The sequence below is a fragment of the Heterocephalus glaber genome, unplaced genomic scaffold (assembly GCF_053883595.1).
Source record: "Heterocephalus glaber isolate CG9 unplaced genomic scaffold, H.glaber_assembly_v1.0 deba00000331, whole genome shotgun sequence".
NCBI classification, from domain to species: Eukaryota; Metazoa; Chordata; class Mammalia; order Rodentia; family Bathyergidae; genus Heterocephalus; species Heterocephalus glaber.
The window spans coordinates 1065618-1091185 of record NW_028258142.1 but is presented as its reverse complement, the minus strand read 5'-3'; the positions used below and the strand labels follow the sequence as shown (position 1 = coordinate 1091185).

The window sequence follows — 25568 nt, the reverse complement described above, 5'->3', positions numbered from 1 at the left end:
GCCAGATGCAGTACACTGGCCTTATTAGAAGTAGATATCCCACATGGAGAGCTTGTTTTTGCACTAAAAGGATGAGGGGGTGACAGTCCCCTCCCTGCCTGTGACCATGGAGACCATGATGGGCCCAGTGTTGAGTCTGTACTGCTTACCAGCATTCCCAGGGCAATATGGGATTCCTGCTGTGGCCTAGTTCTGAACATAGAAAACACTAGAGACACACAGTTCCAGTTCTCTCTGAAGCGTGACTACCCATCACTCTCACTGTCTGCATTGTCTGTGGCAGCTGCAGCCTATGTCAGTATTTCCTGTGCCTGTGCAACATCACAGAGGCCACAAGAGCCTTCATAGGACCATGGTCACTTTTCGTTTCCTACAGTGCAGACTCTATAATCAGTCATAGTATTCTACAACAAGATCACTGTCATGGAAAGAAGATACCCTTGCTGAAGTATGGGAGCATGTTATCAACTTCACATGTTTAAATAAGCACTGGAAATCATGTATGACCAACTGTTCTCTAGCTATAATGTACTCCTGAGAATTTGCAGTTATCACCTTTGAAAGGCTCCTGTCTAGTACCAGTGTATAGTAACCGGGCTTTACATCCCAGCACCACCTTGGCCAGATCCCATGCAGGGGTCATCTCCATCGAAGTCGCAGAGCCTGAGCTGGGAGCCCCAGCTTGGGCTGTGACAGTGCTTGCAGTTTCAGGGAAGAGTGATCAGATCTGTGTTCTCTCTATTGCCAACTACAAAGGCCCTAAACAACTAACCACACTGGAGTTTGGAGCATTTAAAAGTTATTAAAATTTGAAGTAGTCCCTCAGAATTTGAAATTTGAGAGAGACAAAAAGAACTAGATAAAGGAGTTCATAAATCATTCTGAACCTCAAAGTGTAAATAAACCTGCCAGTAGGTGAAAGTCACCTTAAAACATTTTAAATTATATTATTTCAGTGGGTAGAAATTGTTTTTCAAAACTTAATAGTTCAGCAGTAGTGTAGCTAAGTATTCATTATTAGTTTCTAAAATTTTGTTTTTTATAAAACATACCACACTCTGAAAAACCGACTTTCAAATTTTAAAGCATAGGGATACTTTCTGGGCACTTGGTAATAAACTGTGGTGCTTCTTGTGTGTTTGTACCCTGGTGGAAGAGACTGCTATCTGTCCCTGCATCTTTGCCCTGCTCCACATAGCAGAAGAAAGGTTGCTCCTTTATTGCCCAGGCTTTGCTCCAAGATCTTCTCCCAGAGGAGGTGATTCCTAATGGCCCACATTCCTCTTGAGTATCACAGAGAGCCAAGCACTCTGTCCCATGTGCTTGTTTTCTGTGCCCCTAGAATACTGACATCTTGGGGCAGGACTATGCCTGCTCATGGCTGTTGAGGACAAAGACAGTGCCTGGCCTCCAGAAGGCCCACCATCCCCTTTGGCCTCCACCTGCCTCCATTACCCTCAGTCCTCTTCTTGGCCTGGCAGAATGTGCCCATAGGAGATGGGGATTAACAGTTTCTTATCACTCAGGACTGTGTCGCACACCACTGGAACGTGCTTCTGTACATCTCCCAGAATTCCCTGGTCATCTTCCACATCAGTACATCCACCTGAGAGATGGTTGCTGCTTCCACTTAACCCATGAGGGAGTGGTACTGAGGAGTGTGAGGGTCACAAGACTTGGTAGTGCAGCTCGATGTCACTCTTCACTGACTGTGACAAAAATCCTCAGTGCAGTTATTAACATATGTGCCATTTCAAATTTTTTTAAATTAACCCCTGTTCACCCATACAACTTGACAAGGACTGATCTAACATGGGAGTAATGGCAAACCTTTTAGAGCTTTAAATGATACAAACAGCCTGCTGCAGCATGCATGCCATAGGTTCACCACCAGTTATATAGATACATTGTGATACCCATTTGCAAATGTAGGCTGAATTTCCAAAGTTGGTGTCCCTGGATGATGCAATTTAAATTTTGAAAAAAGTTGTGACTACCTTCAAACAAGCATGCCCCTGTCCCTGCTGACTCTGTACCAGACAGCCTAGGTGCGCTGTTAGTTTGGTTTGGTTTAGATTTTGTGTTTTTTTCCAGTACTGAGGATTGGCCCCAGGGCCTTCACACTGAGCTACAACATCCCCATGTCTTTTATAATTTTTTTTTTTTTTTTGAAGCAAGGTCTCATTAAATTGACCAGGCTAGACTTGAACTTGCAATTCTGCCTCCCAGAGTTCTGGGAGTACAGAAGTGTATGCTCACACGACCTGTTTCTTCAACCTTTTACAACTCAAACTATTGAGTTTCTGCTTCTAATGGGGGAAAATAGTATTTTATTATTTTGATGCATCTTACTGTGAATGGGATTCATATCTTTCACACACCTATTGAATGTATTTCTGGGTGGCTTTGTTTTTGTTGTTATTGTTGTTGTTTGTTTGCTGAGACAAGGTCTCGCACTGTAGTTCAGGCTGGCCTTGAACTCACAATGATCCTCCTGCCTCAGCCTCCATATTGCTGGGATTACAGGTGTGCCTGTTCATTGTTTTAACAAGCAAATCAGGTGGTGACTCCAAGGTTCCCCCTTGCCTGCCTCATGATACCTGAACTGCAGGGCCAGATTTGTGGGGCTCTGCCAGCCCCAGCTCTCACTAGTGCCCTGACTAAAGGTTCTGACCCTGTATACCTGGCCCAAAAGACTAGGAAAGATGAATTGAGTATAGTGCAACAGCAAGAATGAATGTCTGTGGCACTAATTTTCTGTCAGACACTGCCATAAGACTTTACACACATGAACTGACTTAGTCCCAGAACATCCCTATTGGAGTTCATCTCTACTGATGTGGAAACTTGAGGCAAGGATAGCTAGGTGGTTTGCCCAAGAACACATAGCAGTATATGGCAGAAACAGCTTTTATACCCAGCCTGTTAAACCTGAGGTCAGTTCTGCATTCTACAGGAGGCCTTCTCAGTCCCCCGGGTCTTTCTCCACATCACCATCTGTACTCTCCTTATTTTACTTGCTGCATATAATCTGATGTCAAACTTCAAGAACAGTGGACTTGAAGGAAGAGTCTGCCCTGTGATAGGAAAGTGCTCTGCTACTACCAGGAGAACAGATTGGCCCCACCTCCAGTAACTTTCTTCCCCTCTCACCTCAAGGGAACAGTAAGATTAGTGACATTGTATGGATTAGGAGATTAAAATACTGAATTTACTGGAATAAGCACTCTGCTGAAGTTACACCCAACTGCACTATGTGAGGTTTATGGCCCTCAGCACCCCCGTGCTTGTGCACAGTGGGCCCACACAGCAGTGAGCACAGCACAGTAGCATTGCCAGAGTGGCCTTGACAGCACCATGAGGCCATGTCACTGTCACATCAAGCTCCTTGGGGAACCCATGAGTAACTTGGTCTGACTTTTTCCAGTGTGGAAACATGGCACGAGAAGGGCTCCGGACTCTTGTGGTGGCAAAGAGGGCACTGACAGAAGAGCAATACCAGGACTTCGAGGTGAGCCAACGTCAGTCAGCCACCGCTTGCAGACTTGCCTTCCATGTGGGACACTTTGTTTCTGCACTGACATGAGTCCTAATTATGTGCACATGCCATTGTGAGGCCAGTATCAGGGCAGCCTAGCTCAGTTTGAAACCTCTTTCTAAGCCCAGTGCCTCCGGTGTCAACAAGAGCCAGAAAATTCCATTTCTTGAGGACAGGCTAAGCATGCCTTGTCCCTCCCCAACACACTTGGGAACAGAAGTGGTTTAGACTTCAGAGTTGTTTGGATTTTTTGAATATTTGTATAGATTCAACTGGCTCAGCATCCCTAACCTGAAAATTTTAGCTCCAAAATCTGAAATCTTTTGAGGATCATGATAGTGCTACTTTTGTATCTGATTTTATATCTGATTTTGAAGTATTTCAGATTTCAGATTTTCTAGTTAGAGATGCTCTACCTATATTATAAATTTTTATGTAGTGAATGATGAGAAACCAGCTGTTCACAGCACACATATAGAGTGCATATACACGTGTACACAGTGTGTCCCCTCTGTCCTCAGAGCCGATATAGTCAAGCCAAACTTAGCATCCATGACCGGACCCTGAAGGTGGCCGCAGTGGTGGAGAGCCTGGAGAGGGAGATGGAGCTGCTGTGCCTCACTGGGGTGGAGGATCAGCTGCAGGCTGATGTGAGGCCCACGCTGGAGATGCTGCGGAATGCTGGGATCAAGGTACAGTGTACTGCTCCTGGCTCCCCACATGGCATTCTTTTTTTTTTTTTTTTTTAGTTCTTTTATTGGTACATTTTAGGTATACAATTCGTTTACATTTATCATTGGGTGTTTGTACCTGTACATGATGTATCTTGGTTCTTTTCTTTTTTCCCCCCATTACCTGTGCGCCCTTCACCCCCTCTGCTCTTCCCTATTTACATAGATTTCATTTCCATTTTTTTTTTTCTTTTCTAATAGTTTTTCCTTTCCCCTTCCCCTCCTTTCACTCCTTCGTCTGTGGACCTTTTTTCCTATTTCAAATTATCAATTATTCATTTTAATCATCTTAACCCTTGTGTACACTGTCAGTTTCTCACACTAGTGTAACTATTCAGTATTTACACACCCACATGGCATTCTTTTAAGCAAATTCCTGTTTTCACTTGAAATATTTTTCCATGTCAGTCTTGTGGGATGATAGATAACATAGAGGTTCATAAGCTAAGTTCCACCCTAGCTCCTATCTTTCCTTGCCACCATAGCCTGTGCACCTCCAGAAATGCCTTCAGAAACTGCCCCTGCCCCCAGACTCTCTGCTTTGCCCATTCCTCCCCAAAACACACATAATTCCCAAAGATAGATGTGAGGCCCATCAGCCCACCCCACCAGGTGTCCCTAGTTCAGCCACATGCCCTGCCAGTTGAGGTTTCCTTACCTATCAAAATCCTATCAAAAATCCTGCATCATAGAGTCTGAATATAAATATTTTTCTTGCAGTAGATTGCAAACATCCCAGACCCCAGCCTTGGTGAGGTTTCATGGACCTATGCATGTTCAGGTGTTAGGTAAATGCTTCAGGTTTGGATTTCACACACTGATGAGTCATGCACATACAGAATCACCTTGTGTTTCAGGGCTTCTAAGCCATAGACAAAATCTGAATATTAGCTGAGAGTATGCAAAAGCCTGTGCTGTCTGTTCACTTTAGTTGTGTATCTGAGGTTATATGTATACACTCACAGACTCAGAAGGCACAAAGGAGCCTGTGATGATAAGCTCCCCTTATACTCCTGCCTGACCACTGAGCACAGCAACAGGATCCTTCTTGCCTGTAAAAGCAAACACAAAAGTGCTTTTCTCTTTCCAGCTTCTTGTCAAACACATGTGAGTTCTTTCCCAGCACCTTGTCACGGCGTGAGGGCTTTTAAGAGGACAGTATCTCCTCCAGCGTCTCCCTTTGCCTTGCACGCCTGCCCCGTTTTGGCAGGTTGGCAGTTGAAACATGGTGCCTGCAGTATTCCCACTGACATTCTTGACAGACGGAGTATAGCTCCTTATGAAGTATGAGTTGGGTTGTATATTGGTGTTGTCCCTGGAAGGCACATGGCAGAATGCTTCTTTTCTCTGTGCATTAATCTACTGCTCTCTTACTGGTTTGATTTGTCCCTTCATGTCCAGGGGAACTAATACTTTGTAGCATTTTATTTTTTAGGAAGCTACTTTCTTACTCGCTATTCTTTTTTTTTTTTGGTACCAGGGATTGAACTTGGATCCTTGCGCTTGCACAGCAAGTGGCGAAACCACTGAGCTAAGTCCCTGGTCCCTTACTCACTATTCTCATTGAAGCCTAGAGTCCGGTGATAGACTTCTACAGAAAATTTATTGTAATACTCCCTCAAGGATTTGAGACCTACTTTTGAGGATAGAAAAATAGTATAAATTTGCTTTGAAAGAAAAATTCTATAGTTAGATGAGAGAGGCAAACTGAAGGGAAGATTGGAGGCAAAGCAATGCCTGGCTCCATCTCACCAATCCACCCCCAATTTCTGAGGTGATTCACATGGGTGAAGGCATATGGAGAGCTGGTATCGCCCAGCTGGTAGCAGACAACATACCATGACACTGCTCCAATATCAGACAGATTAGACAAGAGGTCATAGTTAAGGGAGAGCAATCCAGACTCTGCATTTAAATTACCCAAGCTTGAGTGCATTGTGCAAAAAGCAAATGACCTCTTCATTTCAAAAAACCGTCAATCTATTTCTTAGTTGTACATGATAGATTATACACATATTAAGGTAGTAAATATTCCTGTTATAAAGGTTTGGGTATTTATATTAGTTCTTTGCTAAATTGTGTAAGAATTTTGTGTAAAGGACCAGCTCCTCTACTGCATGTACATCATACCTGATGTGACTCCAGATACTCCTCCAAAGCTGGAAGGGACACTTAAACAAGATCTTAGATCTCATATACATTTCCCCAGTCTGTCCCCCATCATACGCCTTTGGCCTCCTTGGATGGACTGTATGACAGAGGAAAAGAAGACTAGGGCTTTGTTTACAGATAGTCTTTTTTTTTTTTTTTTTTTTTTTTTGGGGTACCAGGGATCAAACTCAGGACCTTGCACTTGTGAAGCAGGCGGCAGAACCACTGAGCTAAATCCCTGGCCCTTGTTTACAGATAGCCTTGCACATTATGTGGGTACCACCGGAAAGTGGACAACCTCAGCACTATAGTCTCTCTCTGGGACATCCCTGAAGGACAGTGGTGAAGGGAAATAAATCTTCACAATAGGGAGAACTTCGGGATATGCACCTGTTTGTATATTTTACTTGGAAGAAGTGGCCAAATGTGCAACTATATACTGATTCATGAGCTCTAATCAATGGTCTGGCTGGATGGTCAGGGACATGGAAGAAACATGAATGAAAAATTTTGGTGACAAAGATATTTGAGGAAGAGACATGTAGACAGACCTCTCCATATGGGTGAAGGATATAGAGATACTCATGTCCCATGTAAATGCTCACTTAAAGGTGACCTTAGCAGAAGAGGATATTAATTAAGTGGATAGGATGACCTGTTCTGTTGGTAGCAGTCAGCCTTTTTCTTCAGCTATCTCTGTAGTTGCCCAATGAGCTAATGAACAAAGTGGCCATGGTGGCAAGGATGGAGGTTATGCATGGGTTCAGCATCATAGACTTCCATTCACCAAGGTTCATCTTATTACAACCACTGCTGAATGGCCAGTGTACCAGCAGCAGAGACCAATTCTGAATCCTTGATATGGCGCCATTCCCCGGGGTAGTCTGTTACCTGGTGGCAAGTTGATTATATTGGACCTCTACTTCATGGAAGGGGCAGCGCTTTTTCCTTATTGGCATAAACACTTATTCTGGGTATGGATTTGCCTTTGCTGATTATAATGCTTCTGCTAAAACTGTCATCTGTGGACTTACAGATTGTCTTTTCCACCCTCATGGTATTCCACACAGCATTGCCTATGACCAGGGAACACATTTCATGGCCAAAGAAGTGAAGTAATAAATGGATTGATGTTCATGAAATTCACTGGCCTTACCATGTTGTTCACCATCCAGAAGCAGCTGGATTGATAGAAAGATAGGATGGCCTTTTGAAGATGAAAATACAGTGCCAGGTGGCAATAGCTTGCAGGGCTGGAGCAAAGTTCTATAGAAGGCTGTATATGCTTTGACTCAGCATCTACTCTCTGATACTGTTTATCCCATAGCCAGGATTCATGGGTCCAGGAATCAAGGGGTGGAAATGGGAATGGTAGCACTCAACATTATCCCTAGTTATCCACTAGCAAAATTTTTGCTTCCTGTTCCCACGACTTGTGCTTCCTTGGACCAGGAAGCACAATGATTCTATTGAACTGGGAATGAAATCTTCCCCCTGTTCATTTTAGGCTATCTCATGCCTCTGAGCACACAAGCCAAAAAGGTTGTTATAGTGTTGGTGTGGTGACTGATCCAGACTACCAAGGGGAAATTGAACTATTAATCCACAGTGGAGGAAAGGAAGAGTATATTTAGAGTGCAGGAGGTGCTTTAGGGTACTTCTTAGTATTATTAAAGTCACTAGGAAAATACAATAACCCGGTCCAGGCAGGAGAACAAATGGCCCAGAACCTTCAGGAGTGAAGATAGGGGTCATCCCACCAGGAAAAGAACCAAGACTTTGCGAGGTGCTTGCTGAAAGCCAAGGGAATACAGAAGGGGTAGTAGAAGAAGGTAGTTCTAAATACTAGATATGACTGTGTGACCAGTTAAAGAAACAAGGGTTGTAATTGTTTTTCTGTATTTTGTTGATATGCTTTTGTACATGTCGACATATATTAAGCAGGTATCTTTGTTTTCTTCCTTCATAACATAATGTTCATAGACTTAATATCATTTCTTAAGTACTGTTAAAACTATGTTATATGTTTTTAAGTTGTGAAATGTTAGAAGAGTAAGCATCACCCAAAGAAAAACTTTGTCTTGTATTCTGGGGAGGAAATTAGTGCGTTTTCTTTTGTATGCAGGATAGTTGTATCACATTGAGCATAATTATGAATTTGCTATTGTGTATTGAGACTAAGATGTGGTTTAAGTAAATGGTTATGTTGTCAAGTTGACAAGGGGTGGATTGTGACAGTTAATGGTGATGTCAACTTACATAGATTAGGAAATACCTAGTGAATTAGTGGAGTAGGGTTCTGGGTGTGTCTGTGGATGGCTGACATACAGACCCTAAACCGAGGAGGGAAGACCTACCATGGATGTGGTAGCACTAGCCAATAGGCTTATAGCCTAGATGGGTTACAGAGGGGGAGAAGAAAGAAGTCTTCCTTTTTGCTTCTTTGGACAAACTCATCTTTGCCATTGCCTTTGGGCATTTGTCTCCAATCCCTTAAGGTTTTCAGTGCAGACTCTTTAGCCTTTCAACACAGATCCTTCAGCTTTTTGATACGGACTTGCACCAGACTGCAATGAACTCCAAGCCTTTGACATTTGACTGGTTCCTCTAGCTCTCCAGCACACACACAGCCCCTTTGCATTCTTCCATCCTGGGCTCCTTAGGAAGCCATTGAAAACCTACTTTGTAAATATTTTATCTATCTTTTTTTATATTGAATCTGTTCCTCTAGTGAAACCTAACTGATACAGGTACCTACAGAGTCTGCCAAAAAAAAAAAAAATGTATGCATCAGGAAAAGAAAACCTTGTATAAATATTTTAATACTAAATTTATTGAGGCATCATGAGATCACCACAAGTTACCTTTGGCTTCTACAATTACAGGAGGTGCTCGAAATGGTGGTCCTTAGCTTTCTAATTAGTATGGCAGACTACTGAGGTGTGTATATATTTTTTTGCCAGACTCTATATATTAGTTGTTTGCTAAACAGTGTAAGATTTTTGTGTAAAGGACCAGACCTTAGATCTCATGTGCATCTCCTGAGTGATCCACAGGTTGCTTGGCAGTTCTTTTCCACTTTGTCAGAGTAATGTCTCATCCCTTTAGTTCCAGAAAGGGAATATAAAAATGTATGAAGTAGGGGCCAGAATTTAGCTCAGTGGTGCCACCGCCTGTCTTGGAAGTACAAGGTCCTGAGTTTGATCCCCAGTACAAAAAATAAATAAATAAATGTATGAAGTAAACAGCACAAATCTTTAGACTGGAGAAGAACCACAGGTGCAGTATACCTGAAAAAATAGTATACCATGTAACTTTTTTTCTGTTTCCAAAAAATGTATCTTTCTGTATGGTACATAAGAAGTCTGAATAATTCAGATAATGAGAATATTTCTGAAGGTTTTTTGAAATTATGTAACATATAAATAAAAAGTTTTTTATATATTAAATGCCCTGATATTTTACTTTTAGTCTAGGGATATTTATACACACATATATGCGTGTGTGTATTGTAGCATGCAGCCATGGCAGCACAGAAGCTGAAAGATTGGAGATGACACTTAGTCCAAACACCGAGAGGTCCAGAGGGCCTGATTCAGAGATTCAAGTCTCAGGGAAAGTAGTGCTAATCTGAGAATCCCCTGGCCTTTTGTAACCCAAGGACATGAGAACAAAGATGTAGAAGAAAAACATTTGCAACATTTATATAGGAGTTTTGGTCAGGAGACAGGGAAGAAATGGAATGGCTTGTTACTTGACACATGTCAGCCTAGTTGTAGCAAACTTAACAGGCAGGAAACTTACTAGAGGGTAGGAGAAACACAATGGCCAGAGCAAACATCTCTGAGAATAATTTATTATTGATTCTGCTTAGTTTGTTGCCTCTGCACATTGGCTCTGATCATTAACCATGCCTTCTAGGAGCCTGGGAACTGTTGTTTCAAGGTCCCTTCATCTTTACCTTTATTTCAAGCACTCCTCTGGCCAGAGCTTTCCCACATGTATGTATAGTTTTTAATGTAAAAATACCACTGTTTGACATGTTTTAGCCAATATAAAAAACTTTTGACCTACCTATGGGCCATTTGCTCATTTGAGCTTAAGTCACTTTCCACATGAAAAAACCAGCAAGTTGAAATAAAGGGCATTGTGTTTCTCCCAGCTCTGTGTGCTGCCTTGTCAAGACTGTATGAATGTAAATGTTGCCTTTGGGTATCTGTAGGAATCTGCATTAGATTTAGTCATGTACCTCCAGATCTCGGCTGCTGCATCTAAACCTCACTTTGGTCTTACCTGTTTTACCTAAACAAGTCAATACAGACACAACAGAATTTACCCTTTTAATCACTTTTAGGTGTATAGTTTGTTGTATGAAGTATACTCTCAATGTTTACAAACCACTTTTTGTCTCCAGACTTTTCATCTTCCCAAACTTTGTTCCCTTCTCCAACCCCAGTAACCTCATTCTACTTTCTGGCTCTGTGAATTTGACTTTCCTGGGTATCTCAGACAAATGAAATTATGCAGTATTTTTCCTTTTGTTTCTATCTTATTTCACTTAGCATAATGTCTTCAAGATCCATCTACATTGTGTTAGAATCTCCTTCCTTGCTGGGTATGGTGGCATATGTCTATAATCTCAGCAACTCAGAAGGCTGAGGCAGGAGGATCCCACATTCTAGCCCAGCCTAGGCAGCTTAGTGACTTAGCAAAATCCTGTCTCAAAATTTAAAAAATAAATAAAATAAAATAAACAGGGCTGTCTGGGGATGTAGCTCACTGTAAAGGCTTCTGGGTTCTGTTCCCAGTCCTAACCCCTCAAAAATGTTTTTCCTTCCTTTTTAAGGCTGAATAATATGCTATTGTGTGGATGACCACATTTTGTTGATCCATTTATCTGTCTGTGGACACTTGGGTAACTTCGCCTTAATAATGAGTGTACAAATGTCTGTTCAAAAAATGGACACTTTTAAGAAATTAAAGTAGAGTTGCGTTGTTGAAGTTCACCAGTTTAAATTGTTTTATAGATATGGATGCTAACAGGTGATAAACTCGAGACGGCTACTTGCATTGCAAAAAGTTCACATTTGGTGTCTAGGACACAAGACATTCATATTTTCAGACCAGTAAGTATGTTTCTAAATCACATTTAATTTTTAAATTTTTTTTCACAATTAAAACCTATTGGTTTATGAAAATATATATGTGGTTATATGTTTCTTATAAATACATGTTAAAATGTGATCAAAAGTTGCTTTTTGGTAAATTTTAAAAGCATTTTAACTGATATACCATTAATATTATTTATTACTATTTTTACATAGGCATACTGTTATGGCTTTTTATTCAATGTATAAAAGTATATATTGGTTTAAAATACATTTTTCTATTAGTTTCACACATTACAATTGCTCCAGAGACTTTCTAAAACAAGCTCTAAATATTAAGTGGAAATATGTTTTTAATCTGTCATTTTCAGATTAAATGCTTTTCTTAATTAGCTCTAAGAAAATTAATACAAATGACCTAAATTTGTCGTTTCTGTATGTGTTAGTTATAGCTATGTTTAATTCAAGTGAAAAACAAAAGTTCCTTGGATCTTGATTGATGGTGGGTAAGCGGACATCTGTGACTGTGGCTGTCTGAATGTAGTGTTTCCACCTATAGAAATGGCTACTTGAGTGTAGTGTCATTTACATGTAAATGTATTTTGTTTTAAAGCATCAGAATCACAAATTAGGCCCTGCAGACTTCTATTTGCAGTTAAATTATTAATGCTTCTGATAAAACTTCCGATCAATTTTTGTTGACTTTTCAGTGTTACAGCACCACAAATTAAATGTTTCACAATAAAACCTACCTATTTAAAGATGAGTCTGACATTAATTTATGAATCTTTTATTTCTCTCCTATAATACATCATTTCTTTTATGACCCGTAAAATCTCCACAGAAAGAATGTCAGAAACAGTATGTTTTTCATTCTAAAATTAATGACATTTCAAGATTATGACTTTAATTTTACTCATTTAGATTGCTTAATCCTTTAGATGCTAAACCAAAATTAAATGAGATAAATAGAAACCTGTGGCAGAGACAAACAGAAGCAATTTTATAAAAGTATTTTGTATCATTCTACATATTATGAAAAAAACCACTTTAAATAAAACCCTGATTTTAGATAAATCTGTCACTTACCTGATGTCCAGTAATGAGTAACTCAACTTCCTTGGACCCTGACATTCTGATTTATGAGATGAATTCTCCAAGACACTACACACCTATACCCACCTGCTGTACCTGTCACATTAGTAAATTATTATCTCATGGAAAGTACTAGAAAATTGTCAGTCATTGGTGCTGTATTTTAAAGGAATGTATTTGTAATGTCAGTAACTCTCCCACATTGTAGGAGAGTGTGTAGGCATCCTTTCATATCAATTTCAAGAGTGTGGTGCTCTCATTGCCCTATATACTATAAATTTCCTGCTTTCTTTTGTTGCAAATCAGAAAACATAGTCACCTGAGTACTGCAAAAGAAATTTGAAAGGACCTTGCTATAGGACTTCATATGTACCTTCTAGATACTTTATTTGAAAGGTCTTACTGTGGTTCCTCAAATAATGTCCTCCTGGTTTGTGGCTCTAACTTAGAAGCTATTTTAATTTGTGATACTTTTTTCTTCTCTAATGGAGGTAACAAGTCGAGGGGAGGCCCATTTGGAGCTGAATGCATTTAGAAGAAAGCATGATTGTGCACTGGTCATATCTGGGGACTCCCTAGAGGTAAGGTTGGTCACCAGCCCACCATGTGTCTGTCTGTCTCATGAGATAAGACTGATTGCTAACCAAGCATGTGTCTGTCCATGTCCATGGACCAGGGCTTCTTGAATGAAGCTTCATCAAGCAGCCTTGCCTGTCTGCTGTGTTGGGTAGTTCCTCCGACATGGCAGTGATATGCAACTGCTGAACCATCAGGCCTGATGATATATCCTGGCTATGTCTGAGTAATCCTGTCCCTTACTGTTCAGAGGTTGATTGATTTCAGCTGACCCAGGGTAGTCTTGGGTCCCGCTCACTGTTACCAGATCTATCCTCCTTGCAGCCCTGGCCATTGGACTCGTGTTCTGAGTTTATCCAAACCACCACTTCCAAGTACATGTGAGACACACAAGAGCTGCCTGTTAGGGAGAAAAAAATGGCTCTCTCTAGTCAGATCCTGTCCTTCTTTTAACTCCTAAGGTACCTCAGACTGTGCAAGATCCAAAACAGGACCATGGGAAACAAGGAGGGCCTTGGTTCTGGCTGTTGGCTAGTCCTGGGGCAGGAAAGTGGCTCCATTCCTCACTTTATGCATGGCTGGGTGCTCTCTCCACACAGCTTTTCATGGGGCTCTGGACCTGGTCACCTCAGACTTCATATGCCTCTTGCTTCCTCAGAGCAGCACACCAAAACGTCAGACCCCATCAGCCTGTACTTCATGGTACCTGTTGAAGGGCAGCCATCATTGTCCCACACCCACCTGGAGCACAGAGGGTACTTGTTCCTTAGCTGTCACTGTGTTAGGGAATATGTGGGCCCTGCGGGAGCAATCTCCCCATGGCACCCCAGGAAATGGCCCCACAGGTCCCTTGTTCTCTTTCCCAGATAAGGGCACTTTCCTGTCACCTCCTTATTGGTTGTTACTTGCACTTAGTTCGTGTCTGTTTTTCAGAGTTTGACAGTTACACAGTTGAAGTAGCCATACTGTCCTACTATGGCTCCCCACTATTTTCCCTTGAGACACACTGACACTGTTTGGGGCCTCATATTTTAGCATTTGTTGTTTCTTTTAAACTTTTGATAATGTCTATTTAATTCGTGCTATGCAAGATGAGGGCTTCCTTGTCCGTCCTTGCTGTTGTCCTCCCAATATAGTTAAATCCTAAATTTTGGTTGGATCAGTGTTCAGTGATGGGTAGATAGCATTAATTCTATTTTCTTCTATTCTGATATGTTCCAAAAAAGGTTGGGAGGACTAATAAAAGATACATATGTCATATGAGAATAAAAATTGTATAAATGAGAAAGTTAAAGCAAAGAGAAAATAAGGAAAGGAAACTAAAATAGTCATGTTGTATGAGAATGAGTTCTGGGAAGTCCCAAAGGGGCTCTGCAAATGTGGCTTGGGGCTTCTTTGCCCCACTGAGAACAGAAGGAAAAACAACAGAACAGAGGTAGCCAGAAGCCCTGTTCAAACAGACTAGCAAAAGCACCTCTAGTACCAGCACCAGTTTAACTCCACATGGACTGCTGCAGAACAGGGAACTTTCACAGCCTCTCTTGTAAAGCGCTTGCTATGTGCTCTGTACTGTTGTTATGGAGCCAGCAACTGGGGAAAAATAAACACGGTACTATGTTGGTGTGAGAACTTGGATTTCCAATACCCGCTCTTCATGCTTGGGGATGATTCCTGTCACTGACAGAATGAGTAGACTCCATGCCCCTTGGGCAGTTTTTTGGAATTTTTAGTTTTCTCAACCAAGGTAGGGAATTAGTAACTAATGCTGTCTCCTTGACGAATGCCTGTGTATTTAAAATCTCCTATCAGAAAACGTCCTTATGAGCCACTCGCCAGGAAGAAGAGGCTGAAATCACCCTAAGAACAATGCGATAGGAAGCCTTCCTAGAGTGGCTTAAGCACTTGTCTCAGAAGATGTGGACCCTCTCATTCACATCAGGCAGGCTACTCCACTCGTCCCGGGCTGTGACCACCGAGCCTGGGTCTGGCCTCTGTCCCAGACGCTCTCCCCTGTCATCCACTGCCCTTGCCCAAAGCCTCCAGTTCTGCAGCTGATGTGCTCTTTCCCGCCAGGGCCCCCCATGTGCTGGTATTTCCCTGCCTTGCCCTCTTCCTTCCACAGGGCTGTGAGCCCTCATGTCTCCCAGCCTCCAGGACGGGGTCAGCCAGAAGATACTCAGAGTGAAGTCACAGGTGAGACCCAGGAAATGAAAGCTCACCGCTCACACTTGAGACAGGCCACTGGCTTTCCCCTACAGTTCTGCTGAGGCCCTGCAGCTTGAACCTAGAATAGCATGGGTGGTGCAGGTGGATTCATGTGTGGCTCTGTCTTCTAGGTCTGTCTGAAGTACTACGAGCATGAGCTTGTGGAGCTGGCCTGCCAATGCCCCGCCGTGGTGTGCTGCCGCTGCTCGCCCACCCAGAAGGCCCACATTGTCACACTGCTGCGACAGCATACCGGGAAGCGCACCTGTGCTATCGGTGAGCCCCCCTGGGTGGATCGGTAGCCACACCCACAGCCAGCTGTTGGAGGATGGGGGTGCTGCGTCCCTCATAGTAAAAGTTTAAGAGTGATCGGCTTCTTGACATTACAGGCAGAAATGTTCCATCTTTAAAACTAGATTGCTTTTTATCTATATTACTGGAAATTTTTTAAATAATCCCTAATTGGAGGGGGAGATAATGGATAGGTGTTTTATTTAATGTCTCATGTGTTTGTGTGTCTTAGGTGATGGAGGAAATGATGTGAGCATGATTCAGGCAGCAGACTGTGGGATTGGCATTGAAGGAAAGGTATTTTTGTTCTTTTGTGTCACATCTTCAACACATAGTGTACACTGGGTCAGCACGTGGTCAGTATATAGTCAACATATAGTGAGCATGTAGCACATACTTGGTCAGCACCTCACGTACTTGGTCAGCACCTCACATACTTGGTCAGCACACATTCGTTTAGCACATTTGACATCAATACATGTTGGTCCTACATCTTTTCAGCACATATTTAGTGTGCACATATATAACAGCCTGGTCTGTCCAGGCCTGAGCCACATAATTGGGTGAGAGATAAATAGACCAGCTTCCCTCCCTTCTTTTCTTAACTCTGTGGCTGGGTGCCTGTGAAATGCAGATTAATACCAAGTATACTAGTGCCATAACCCCTTGGTGTCTTCCTTATTCTTAGAGTGGCCTGAGGAATCTGTTCTCTTAAGTCACCTATGCTTAGGATTCAATGGAGTATCCCAGAGCCCCTTCTACCCTTCTTGGCCTTCCATAGTTCTTCAGCTTCTCTCTCCTGCTTTATATGCCAGGTGTTTCTTCTGCATAAGTGTTTCTGTCTCCTGGCCAACCAAACCATGGTTGAGGTTTATCTTTGAGTCAACTTTAATTGCTCTCCCTACAGTTATCTAAATAGTTACATACACAGCAAGACCTATAAAATCAGTTCAACTCCAATTTGACTGTTTCTTTTGCTGTTTTATTTTGTAGTGCTTTACAGCAACTTTGTTAGATAGAAGTTTTTTTTTTTAATTTGATATAACTGAGGGTTAAAGGATAGTCTTGAAGAGGCCCAAGATCACAAGGTTTGGGGTGGGGGTGGTGTTCCCTATGGCTAGTGCCATTGCTCCACCTTTTTTCTTAATTTCTGTGCTACCACTAGATTACTGAAGTTGAATTCTTCTCAAGAACTTGGGAGCAAACCCCTTTGATCTCCACATGCAGGTGCTTTTGGGCAAGTGTGCAGGCACTAGTACCGGCTCTTGTAAGGGTCTCTAAATCATGCTGCACTGTCACCATGGGACATGCCATATGTCCATATGTTCCATGCCATATGTTCCAGTGCCACACAGAAAGACCTGCAGACTCCTTTTAATTTAGTCCTAGTTCTAAAATTCGGATCTTGGAGTATGTGATTCACAACATACAGTGTTTTGCAGAGGCACCTTTATGTTTCTACTCAGGAGGGGAAGCAGGCCTCACTGGCAGCAGACTTTTCCATCACACAGTTCAGACACATCGGCAGGCTGCTTATGGTGCACGGGCGGAACAGCTATAAGAGGTCTGCAGCTCTCGGCCAGTTTGTCATGCACCGGGGTCTCATTATCTCCACCATGCAGGTATTTAAGTCCCTTGTGCCTGGGATTACCTTCAGAGGACAATGGCGTTTTAGAAAAGCTTGGCAGTGTCATGGGAGACTGGACATTCACCTTCATTGAATGTCATTATATTTTTATTAGATGTTAATAGTAAGACCCTCTGGAGAAGCTGCATGCAAATGATATAATTGTGACTAATGGTGATTGTATTTTTAATTTATGGTGTTGTGTCTTTTTTAAGGCTGTATTTTCTTCAGTGTTCTACTTTGCATCTGTCCCCCTGTACCAGGGATTCCTCATGGTGGGGTAAGTGCAGTTCAGTGTTCACAATGTCTTGTAGCATCACAGTGGGAGAACTCTTACTTTGAAAACTATGTATGCAATATTGAGTAATATTCTGAGTAACTCCTTACAGAGTGTTATGTGAAGTTTTTCATTAGATTTTGTTTTCATGAAGCATAATTTGTGTCAGGAACTAAGTTGGTTCTGAGATTTAGGGCCCCAAGTGTAACAAGAGGGACAGAGTCAAGGGGCCAGCACATGCGTTCATCATTGCTATTAGCAGGGGTAGAGTGAGCAAGTGCCAGCTGCTCAAGTTTGCCCTCTTGCTGTTGGATCAGTGCTTCATTGTGACCATCCATCAGCCAGGAAACAGAAAGGGAAGAAAGTACCAGGATGCCCCCTTAAATTTGGGGAGATGTGACCTATTCCAAAAGAGTTACCAGATTTTGTCCCTGGCAGCAGTGAGACCTCACATTCAATGCCACTGAACTATCTTGGACAGGTTATAATTTGGAGTTATAATTAAAACTAAGCTCATCTTGCCTACCAAATCTGAGAAACAGAAATTTCCTCTGAAATGTGAATAAATTACAATTTCTCCTTTCCTCATTCTTTATGGTTATGCCTAGAGATATTGATGTAACTGTTAGTGTGTGCCCAGGCCTCTGCTGATCCCCTCCTACAGTCTGCGGAGCTTGTCACTCACTTCAGCCAGGGCTCCATCCTGTGAATAGAGAAATAAAGAAAATAGTGGTCACAACTGCTAACCTTGATACTGCTGGCACTCATTCATCCTCATCTCATTCTGTTCTGCATGTGAGAAGAGTAAGAGGGACCCAGAAAGTTCAGTAGCATGCTCATGAGTCAAGACCCAGCCCAGAATCAAAACTGGCTGGCTTAGCTTGCTCCCTTCCTGCCTGTTTATGCCAGCACCCTTCTCCATTCCATGAGCTCCCCCATGAGCCACACACAGGATAGACACATGGGTTTTGTCCCCTGTGGGCTCTTAAAAGTGCTTTCTAAATGCCATCTTGCCTGACAGGCCTTTGAATTCCCAGAATTCCTAATAAAGTTAGCATGATACAAGGGAATAGCAGTTTGTGCTTGTGCTAGATTGTTAGAGGTGAGGTCCCCAAGTCATCTGCTTCCCATGCCAGAATCAGTAGGGGATGCCTCCTCTCATTCCAAGGACTCCTGCCTCATCTCCCCTAATCTCCCAAACTCAAAACAGAAGCACTCTCTCTGGCCATTCTTCCATGGTGGTGCGTCCCTCTATAGCACAGTGGGCCTTTTTTAGGGATCCATGTGGTTAGTTAGGTCAGGCCTGCCCGGATAATGAGAATAACCTCCCATCTCTGTGTCCTTGGCTTAAACACATAAAGTATCACATTCAGTGATGATGAAGAGGATAATGTGGACATCTGGGGGGGCCATTAGTCTACTGACCACACTATGATATAATTAAGGAAAAGAAGGCCTCATATCTCTGACCTGGGTGTACATACTGCCTCCACTGTGGCTTTGGAAAATGTGCTCAAAGGTTAAGTACTGTCCCAAAATGACAGAAATAAAGTAATTGGGCATGTTGGGGTGAACAAGGAGGTGGGTAGAGGTAGAGGCATGCTGTGAGAGGCGGCAGGTGTTCTGTGTCAGGACTGTGTGTCAGCATGCTGCTGGTGAGACTGTTCTCTGGCTTTGCAGAGTAAAGTGTGCCAGGGATCTCTGTGTTAACACTGTTAACTACATGGGAGTCTGCAATGATCTTAACGTTAAAAGTTCAGTAAGAAAATTTTATTTTTAAAAGGATTCAACTCCCTGAAAGCATTTGTGGCTTAAAGAATATGCTACTGTTTACTGATGGCATCAAAATCCAGGCCAGGAGGATGTCGTGATTTGGGCCACACTAGCCAGCTGAGTTCTCTGGCATACCAAACCACAGTGTTAGCACCATCCCCACAAGCTCCAAGGGCAGGCATCCAGGGCTGACCCCTAGTGTCCCCTCTGTGCCCTCTGGAAACAGCCTGTCCCTGTCCCTGCCAGTAACTGAGTCAAGACAGTGAGGAGTCACTAACATACATGGTTCCCGAGGACCATAAGAATTGCTTTCTACACATCCGAAACACTGTCAGCGAGGATTAACTTCCCAAGTGACTGGATCTGCACTACCACTTGCTCAGGCCCTAGAAGTTTACTCCAGAGCACACCACCCTGGTGGGAGTCTGATGGTGTGCTACTGCCTTCTCAACATGGTGATGTGAGTTAATAACAAAACAGAACAAAATATATAAAATGGTAAAGTCAATAAAATTTAATAAAATCCAGGAAGAAGGAGTAAAAGAGAAAAGAAGGATGCCTTATGTTTAGGTAGCATTGTGCTACATGAAATTTCCTAAAAATGAATTTCAGTCCTCTATACAACATACCTACTTTCAGCCTGTATCAATAAGATATGTCAAAAGAGGTAGACCTAGAGAACAAGAACATTTTACCTTATGGAGGAAAAAATAAACCTATGGAAATTGTAGAGCTGGAGCTTTAAAACTGTTTAAAAATCTAGGGATTCAGGTTATGCTAATTCTGTGAAGGTTTCTTGAGATTGAATTATGTCACAGATAAGAAGACTTCTTGGGGCCGGGGATTTAGCTCAGTGGTTCCACCGCATGCCTTGCAAACACAAGTTCCTGAGTTCGATCCCCAGTACCAAAAAAAAGAAGACTTATTTTTTTGGTGGGGTTGCTGGTGGCTTGCTGACCATCACTCAGCTGCCAGGACCAGAGAGGACCCTCTTCCTGATCCAGCAGATGGCCTGCCTCAAGTTGTGCTTTTGGTGTCCTCCTCCTTCTCCTCTGACTGCACTGATGAGGACACCTTCATGCTTGTTTTTTTGGCTGTTGGTCTCTTCCTTTAATTCTGTCAAGAAAAGGAGGATGAGTTAAATAAATGTAATATCCCAGCAATGGAGTCAGTATTTACTCATGTATGGAACTCAATCCCTTTTACTAGAAGTAGCCCAACTATAAATGGCCAGTTTCAAAACTCATTAATACTGAAACTCGGAGACCTTTAGAAAAAGAACTTTCTTTTTTTCCTCTGGTATGATGATTAGCCCGTTTGTTTCTACCCTCCATCTCCCTCAGCACTCCTTGGTATTTTCTCTACATCTCCTCCTTGACTCCTTTCTTGCTGTCATCCTTCTCTCTCCCCCTGCCGGTCAATGCCAGATACCCAGCATCCTGCCCTGCTTCACAGAAGGTAGTAATGCCCCAATGCTGTCCAAACTAGTGCCTCTACCAGGCCTGGCCCCTCCTCTCCTCCGAGGTATCTCTGTGCTCACCTCAGCAAGTTCATGTTCCTTGAGCATTGGAGGCCTCTCTGGGACTTGAATAACATCTTTATTTTCCTGTGGTTTGCAGTGCACTTGGGCACATCTTGACATGTATCACGAGTGACCTGAGCTGAATGTGGAGGGGAGCTACTACCCAGCTGGAAATCTTTCTGAGTGGGTTTGAGAGAAGGCCATCGTCTTTGTCTTATTTCTTAATTCATTCGTCAGATTCTTGATTTTCTTCATCATTTGTCTGAATTTCTTCCTTGTCCTTCTGATGTTAATTGTCCTCTTTTCATCTCAGTGCATTCAGAGAAGACAAAGTCATCATGTTTGTCATATTTCTGAATTTGTTCATCAGGACCTTGATTTCCCTCATTTTCCTGAATTCCTTCCTTGTCCTTCTGATTTTCATTGTCCTCTATTTTGTTTTCTTGATCATCTTCTTCGTTTCCTAGAAATGACTCAAGCAATATTTCTGGCCAATCTACTGGGTAGTGAGTTATCTTCTTTTTTCTCCACTCTTGTCCATCTGCTGGTTGTTTCCAGTGACACTCTGATAAGCTATTGAGTCTTCATTTTCAGAGTCTTCATGATCCTGGACCAAGCCAGTACTTGGTTTGCAAGTGTGATTTGAGTAGTCCTGGATTTGAGCTTTCCTGTCTATGAATCATCTTATAGTTTCTGTTCCCTCTGGCTGACCAGCCCACTACCCATTCTTCATACCAGGTTATAGTCTCATAGTGACAGGTAGGTATAACCTTTGAAGGAGATTGTGGTCTCTGGGAAAGATGTGGGACGAAGGGAGAGCACCCACACAGAGGCTTTCCTCGGAATTGTGTTCTGAATAGGACTCCTCTGAGTCTGAGGAGTCACTGCAGAAAATTAAGGATACCATGAAATTATATGGCTGAGCCTTCAGTCTCAAAATCCTGAGAGACTTCAGACGAAAACTTTAAGAAAAGATGTTAGGGATAAGGACAGAGTCATGTACTTAAGCAAGAAAATGGCCCATTCCCTTTTTCTGTTTTTTGTTTTTTGTAGTGGGGATTGAACTCAGGACCTTGAGAGGCAGGCAGTGTCTCCACTGAGCTAAATCCTCGGCCCCCCATTCCCTTTTTCTATTCTGAATTATCTCATTCAGATAAAAGTACATCCTATAAACCCCTTTTCTAGGAGGCCAGAAGAGACAGTTCTTATTCTTGAAAATCTTGTATTATTGTGTAATAATCCTCTCTACCAAACATGACTGGATTCCTCTAATCCTTTGTCTTATGAGAGTTGAAAGAACTTGTATCATAAAAGAAAATGTTACATGTAATTTGAAAACCTCGGGAGAGTATAAAGATGAAAACAGTTATGCCTTTGATCTCACCATCCAAAGACAAGGATAACCATTAATGAAGCAATTTGATGGATTTTTAATCTTTGCCTTTACTTTAATATACATATATGCATGTACAAATATTATATACACATATATGTCAAATATTCATATATATGGGGACGTTACAGCAAGAGACACTGAGATTATTAAGTTTTATGGCACAGCCTACGGTAATCCTACATGTCTACTTAGTGATTCTTAGCTACTCTCTTATTAATGGCTGTTCATTTATCACGTATTAATGACCATTAGGTTAGATGTTAAATGACTATTAGAATATTACCACTATTAACAGTTGTCCTATGAGCAACCATTAGGTATAAATAAAAATCTACAGCAAACCATTCGTTTATCTGTAAATTTCTGGCCATGTTTCTTGTCATATTTTTATACATAGAATCTATGGATATAAGTTCACAGATATACTGGAGTCTTATGATAGTCCCTACCAAATTGCTTTCCAGAAAACATATCTATTTACGTGATCATGTCATGTAAAAAATGACATACTGTTCCAAGTTCGATCCCTGGTACCAAAAAAAAAAAAAAAGACATATTTAGTCCATCTTTTCCCATGATACTCAAGCTGTTGAGTGGGCGTGGAAGAGCATGTGGGTACCACACACACACTCTCACACATATTCCTAGTCTGCCCTGATGGCTGCTCACCTAAAAGAAGTGAGCTCTCAACATCTGAGGTGTGATCAGGAAATGTAATCCTTGCACGTTTAGGTCTCCATGGCCAAGAGAATACATAACTCTGTGTTCTGTGACTGTTAATTACTATGGCAATAGAAGAACCAAGTTATACTAAAAGAGGGAAAAGGGATAGAAGATCACAAGAGCCTCCGCCCTGGCCTCCAGAATGTTCTGTACACACATTATGCAGCCTAAAGAATACTCTTCTTGTTGGCAGAAGCACAAATGTCCTGGAGGTTGCTTCCCTTCTTTTATTGTTTTAAGTCTTAAGTCTTATTGTCTTGGAGTCTTAAGATGATCTAGGTCCTTAGGGAATTTAGAACCTCTTTGAGGAGAAACACATTAACAGACTAGTAGAGGACAAAGTGTAAATGCAGCAGAAGAACTTAAAAATAATGTCATGAGAGGACTTACAAGGGCGCCTTATAGAGTTAGGCTGGGAGTGAATAGGAGATCAGGAATAACCTTCGATGGAGATAACTTCTAATCTGAAAATTTATGGAGGAATAGAAATCATTGAGTTTAAAAAGAAGTAAGGAGGCATAGGTATAGTTGTACATGCCTATAATCTCAGCCTGAGGAAGGAGGATTATAAATTCCAGGGCAGCCTGGACTATACAGGGAGACCTGATCTCAAATCAAAACAAAAGACAAGATATGTAGAGGCATGTGGGGAGAAGATACAGTTTAGGCAAAATGCTTATGTGAAAAATCTGTTGAGTGGGGTTATCAAGTGCAGTGAGGTATATAGAAGAGTTAGTGGGGTCATGAAAGGCCTCTTTCTACCTGTGCTGAGGAACATGGATTTTAGCCTCTAATCCAGCAAGAATGCTAGTATTCATTTGTCAGGCATTCTTCCATACAGCTCAAAATTTATTTAAATATTTGACATGATTGAAAATATATACAACTTCCATTTACCTTATGTGCATGAACATTATTAGTTGGCTCAAATGAGTGTGTGATCTGTGGATTTGTAGCAGAGCAACTAGACTGCACTGAGTGGAAGAAGAAATGCCGGGGAAAGAAAGAGAACAGTGTGTTCCTTGTAAATTGGAATTGTGAGGGTGAAGAAAGCAAGAAGGGAAAGCAGAGTCAAGGGGTAGTTCTAGCACCCATCCTCCAGAGGTTCTAGCCCTTTCCTAATGCGCCTTCTTTCCAGGGTCACCCCATAACACATCCACTGAATGACTGGAGAGGTCAAGGACAAAGCTCAGTTTTGCCACAAAAGGATCCTCCAAGCCATTGGTTGTCCGGATGGTTTTCATGTTTCATGGTCTCCAGCACTTCCCTCATCCCCGTGTTTCTATTCTGTTCATTATCCCAGCCTGAAAATCACGTTCCAAGAACCCCGTCTCTCACTCCTCTTTCTTCTCAGTGCACCATGCCATCCAGCTGTCAGCATCCTGGGGACCGGGCCACTCCAGGTCCAGGTCAAGCTACTTCGATCACAGAGATGTTTTTTTCCTGTTTGGCTGTGGGTATAACCATTCAGATTTCTGCCAATAATGAGAAGTTATATGCCACATCTGTCCTTTCCCAGTATGTTTGTATATGTGTTTGTGGAGCTTACCTCACACCTTCTACCTTCTTTCCTATGTCTTTCCCCCTTATTTTCCTCACTGTTTGAGTACTCAAAAAATTCCAACAAACATACGCTTACCTGGCTAGGGTGAACATTCCTATTCTTTTTGGTGTTTTGGTTTGGTTTGGTTTGGTTTGGTTTTGACTTGACAGGATCTTGCTATGTAGTTCAGGCTGGCTTTGAACTCACTGTGTAGCCCAGGCTAGCCTCAAACTCAAGAGTGATCTTCCCACCTCAGCCTGCAGAGTGCTGGGATCTGAACAGGTGTGTGCCACCATACCTAGCAATGTTCCTTTTCTTAAACACTTCTGGTGGATGTGTATGTTGGTAGAAACTATAGACACTTTGGCTTAGTAATTCCACTTTTGAGGAAGTATCCTGCGTAAATAGATATACTGAAAATTCTAAGCAAGGATATTTATTACCTTGATGTTATTCGTACCAGTGAATACTTAGAAACAACCAAGCTTTCCACAATAGGAAAAGCGTACAAGAAATGTTAAATTTAAAAACAGAAGCAACATATCAAAATCTTAACAGTTGTTATGTCTGGTTATCTCTGGGATTATCGCTGGTTATCCCTAGAGTACCAGTGATTTCCTTTTACATGTTCTACTTTTCATAATGTGCCTGTGATATAATCACACAGGGATTATCAAAATGAAGATTTCCATCCCTCTAGGCTGGGCACTATCCAGAAACTTCGCTGGGCTTATCCAGTTGCCTCACTAGTATACAATGTGTAAATTGTCTCTTGATTTACACCAGTACACATCAACCTTCTGCCTAAATAAAAACCTTAATCTTTTGTCACATTTGTTACACAGTTAGGCTTTATTAACTGGAGTTCATGGGTTAAAAAACTAAAGTGAATTAATCCACTCTACAAAGTACAAATATTATTTTAACATTCTTCGTTTTAAATATAATTTTATTCATGTTAGATGTTAGGTGGTAATGTTCCCAAAACCCCAGGGGTGAGATTTCTTTTTAC

At 41.9% G+C, this 25568-nt stretch overlaps 1 protein-coding gene across 8 annotated transcripts in view; it reads left to right on the top strand.

The window, feature by feature from the left end:
* Atp9b (ATPase phospholipid transporting 9B) overlaps positions 1-25568 on the top strand; it is a 305926-nt gene that overhangs the window by 261166 nt on the left and 19192 nt on the right. For all 8 annotated transcript variants that reach the window (XM_087188815.1, XM_087188837.1, XM_087188832.1 and 5 more), the window contains 8 exons: positions 3428-3511; positions 4060-4230; positions 11448-11546; positions 13115-13204; positions 15536-15680; positions 15928-15992; positions 17162-17317; positions 17538-17602. In XM_087188815.1, the coding sequence (XP_087044941.1) occupies positions 3428-3511; positions 4060-4230; positions 11448-11546; positions 13115-13204; positions 15536-15680; positions 15928-15992; positions 17162-17317; positions 17538-17602 (875 nt within the window). The remainder of the gene's footprint in view (positions 1-3427; positions 3512-4059; positions 4231-11447; positions 11547-13114; positions 13205-15535; positions 15681-15927; positions 15993-17161; positions 17318-17537; positions 17603-25568) is intronic.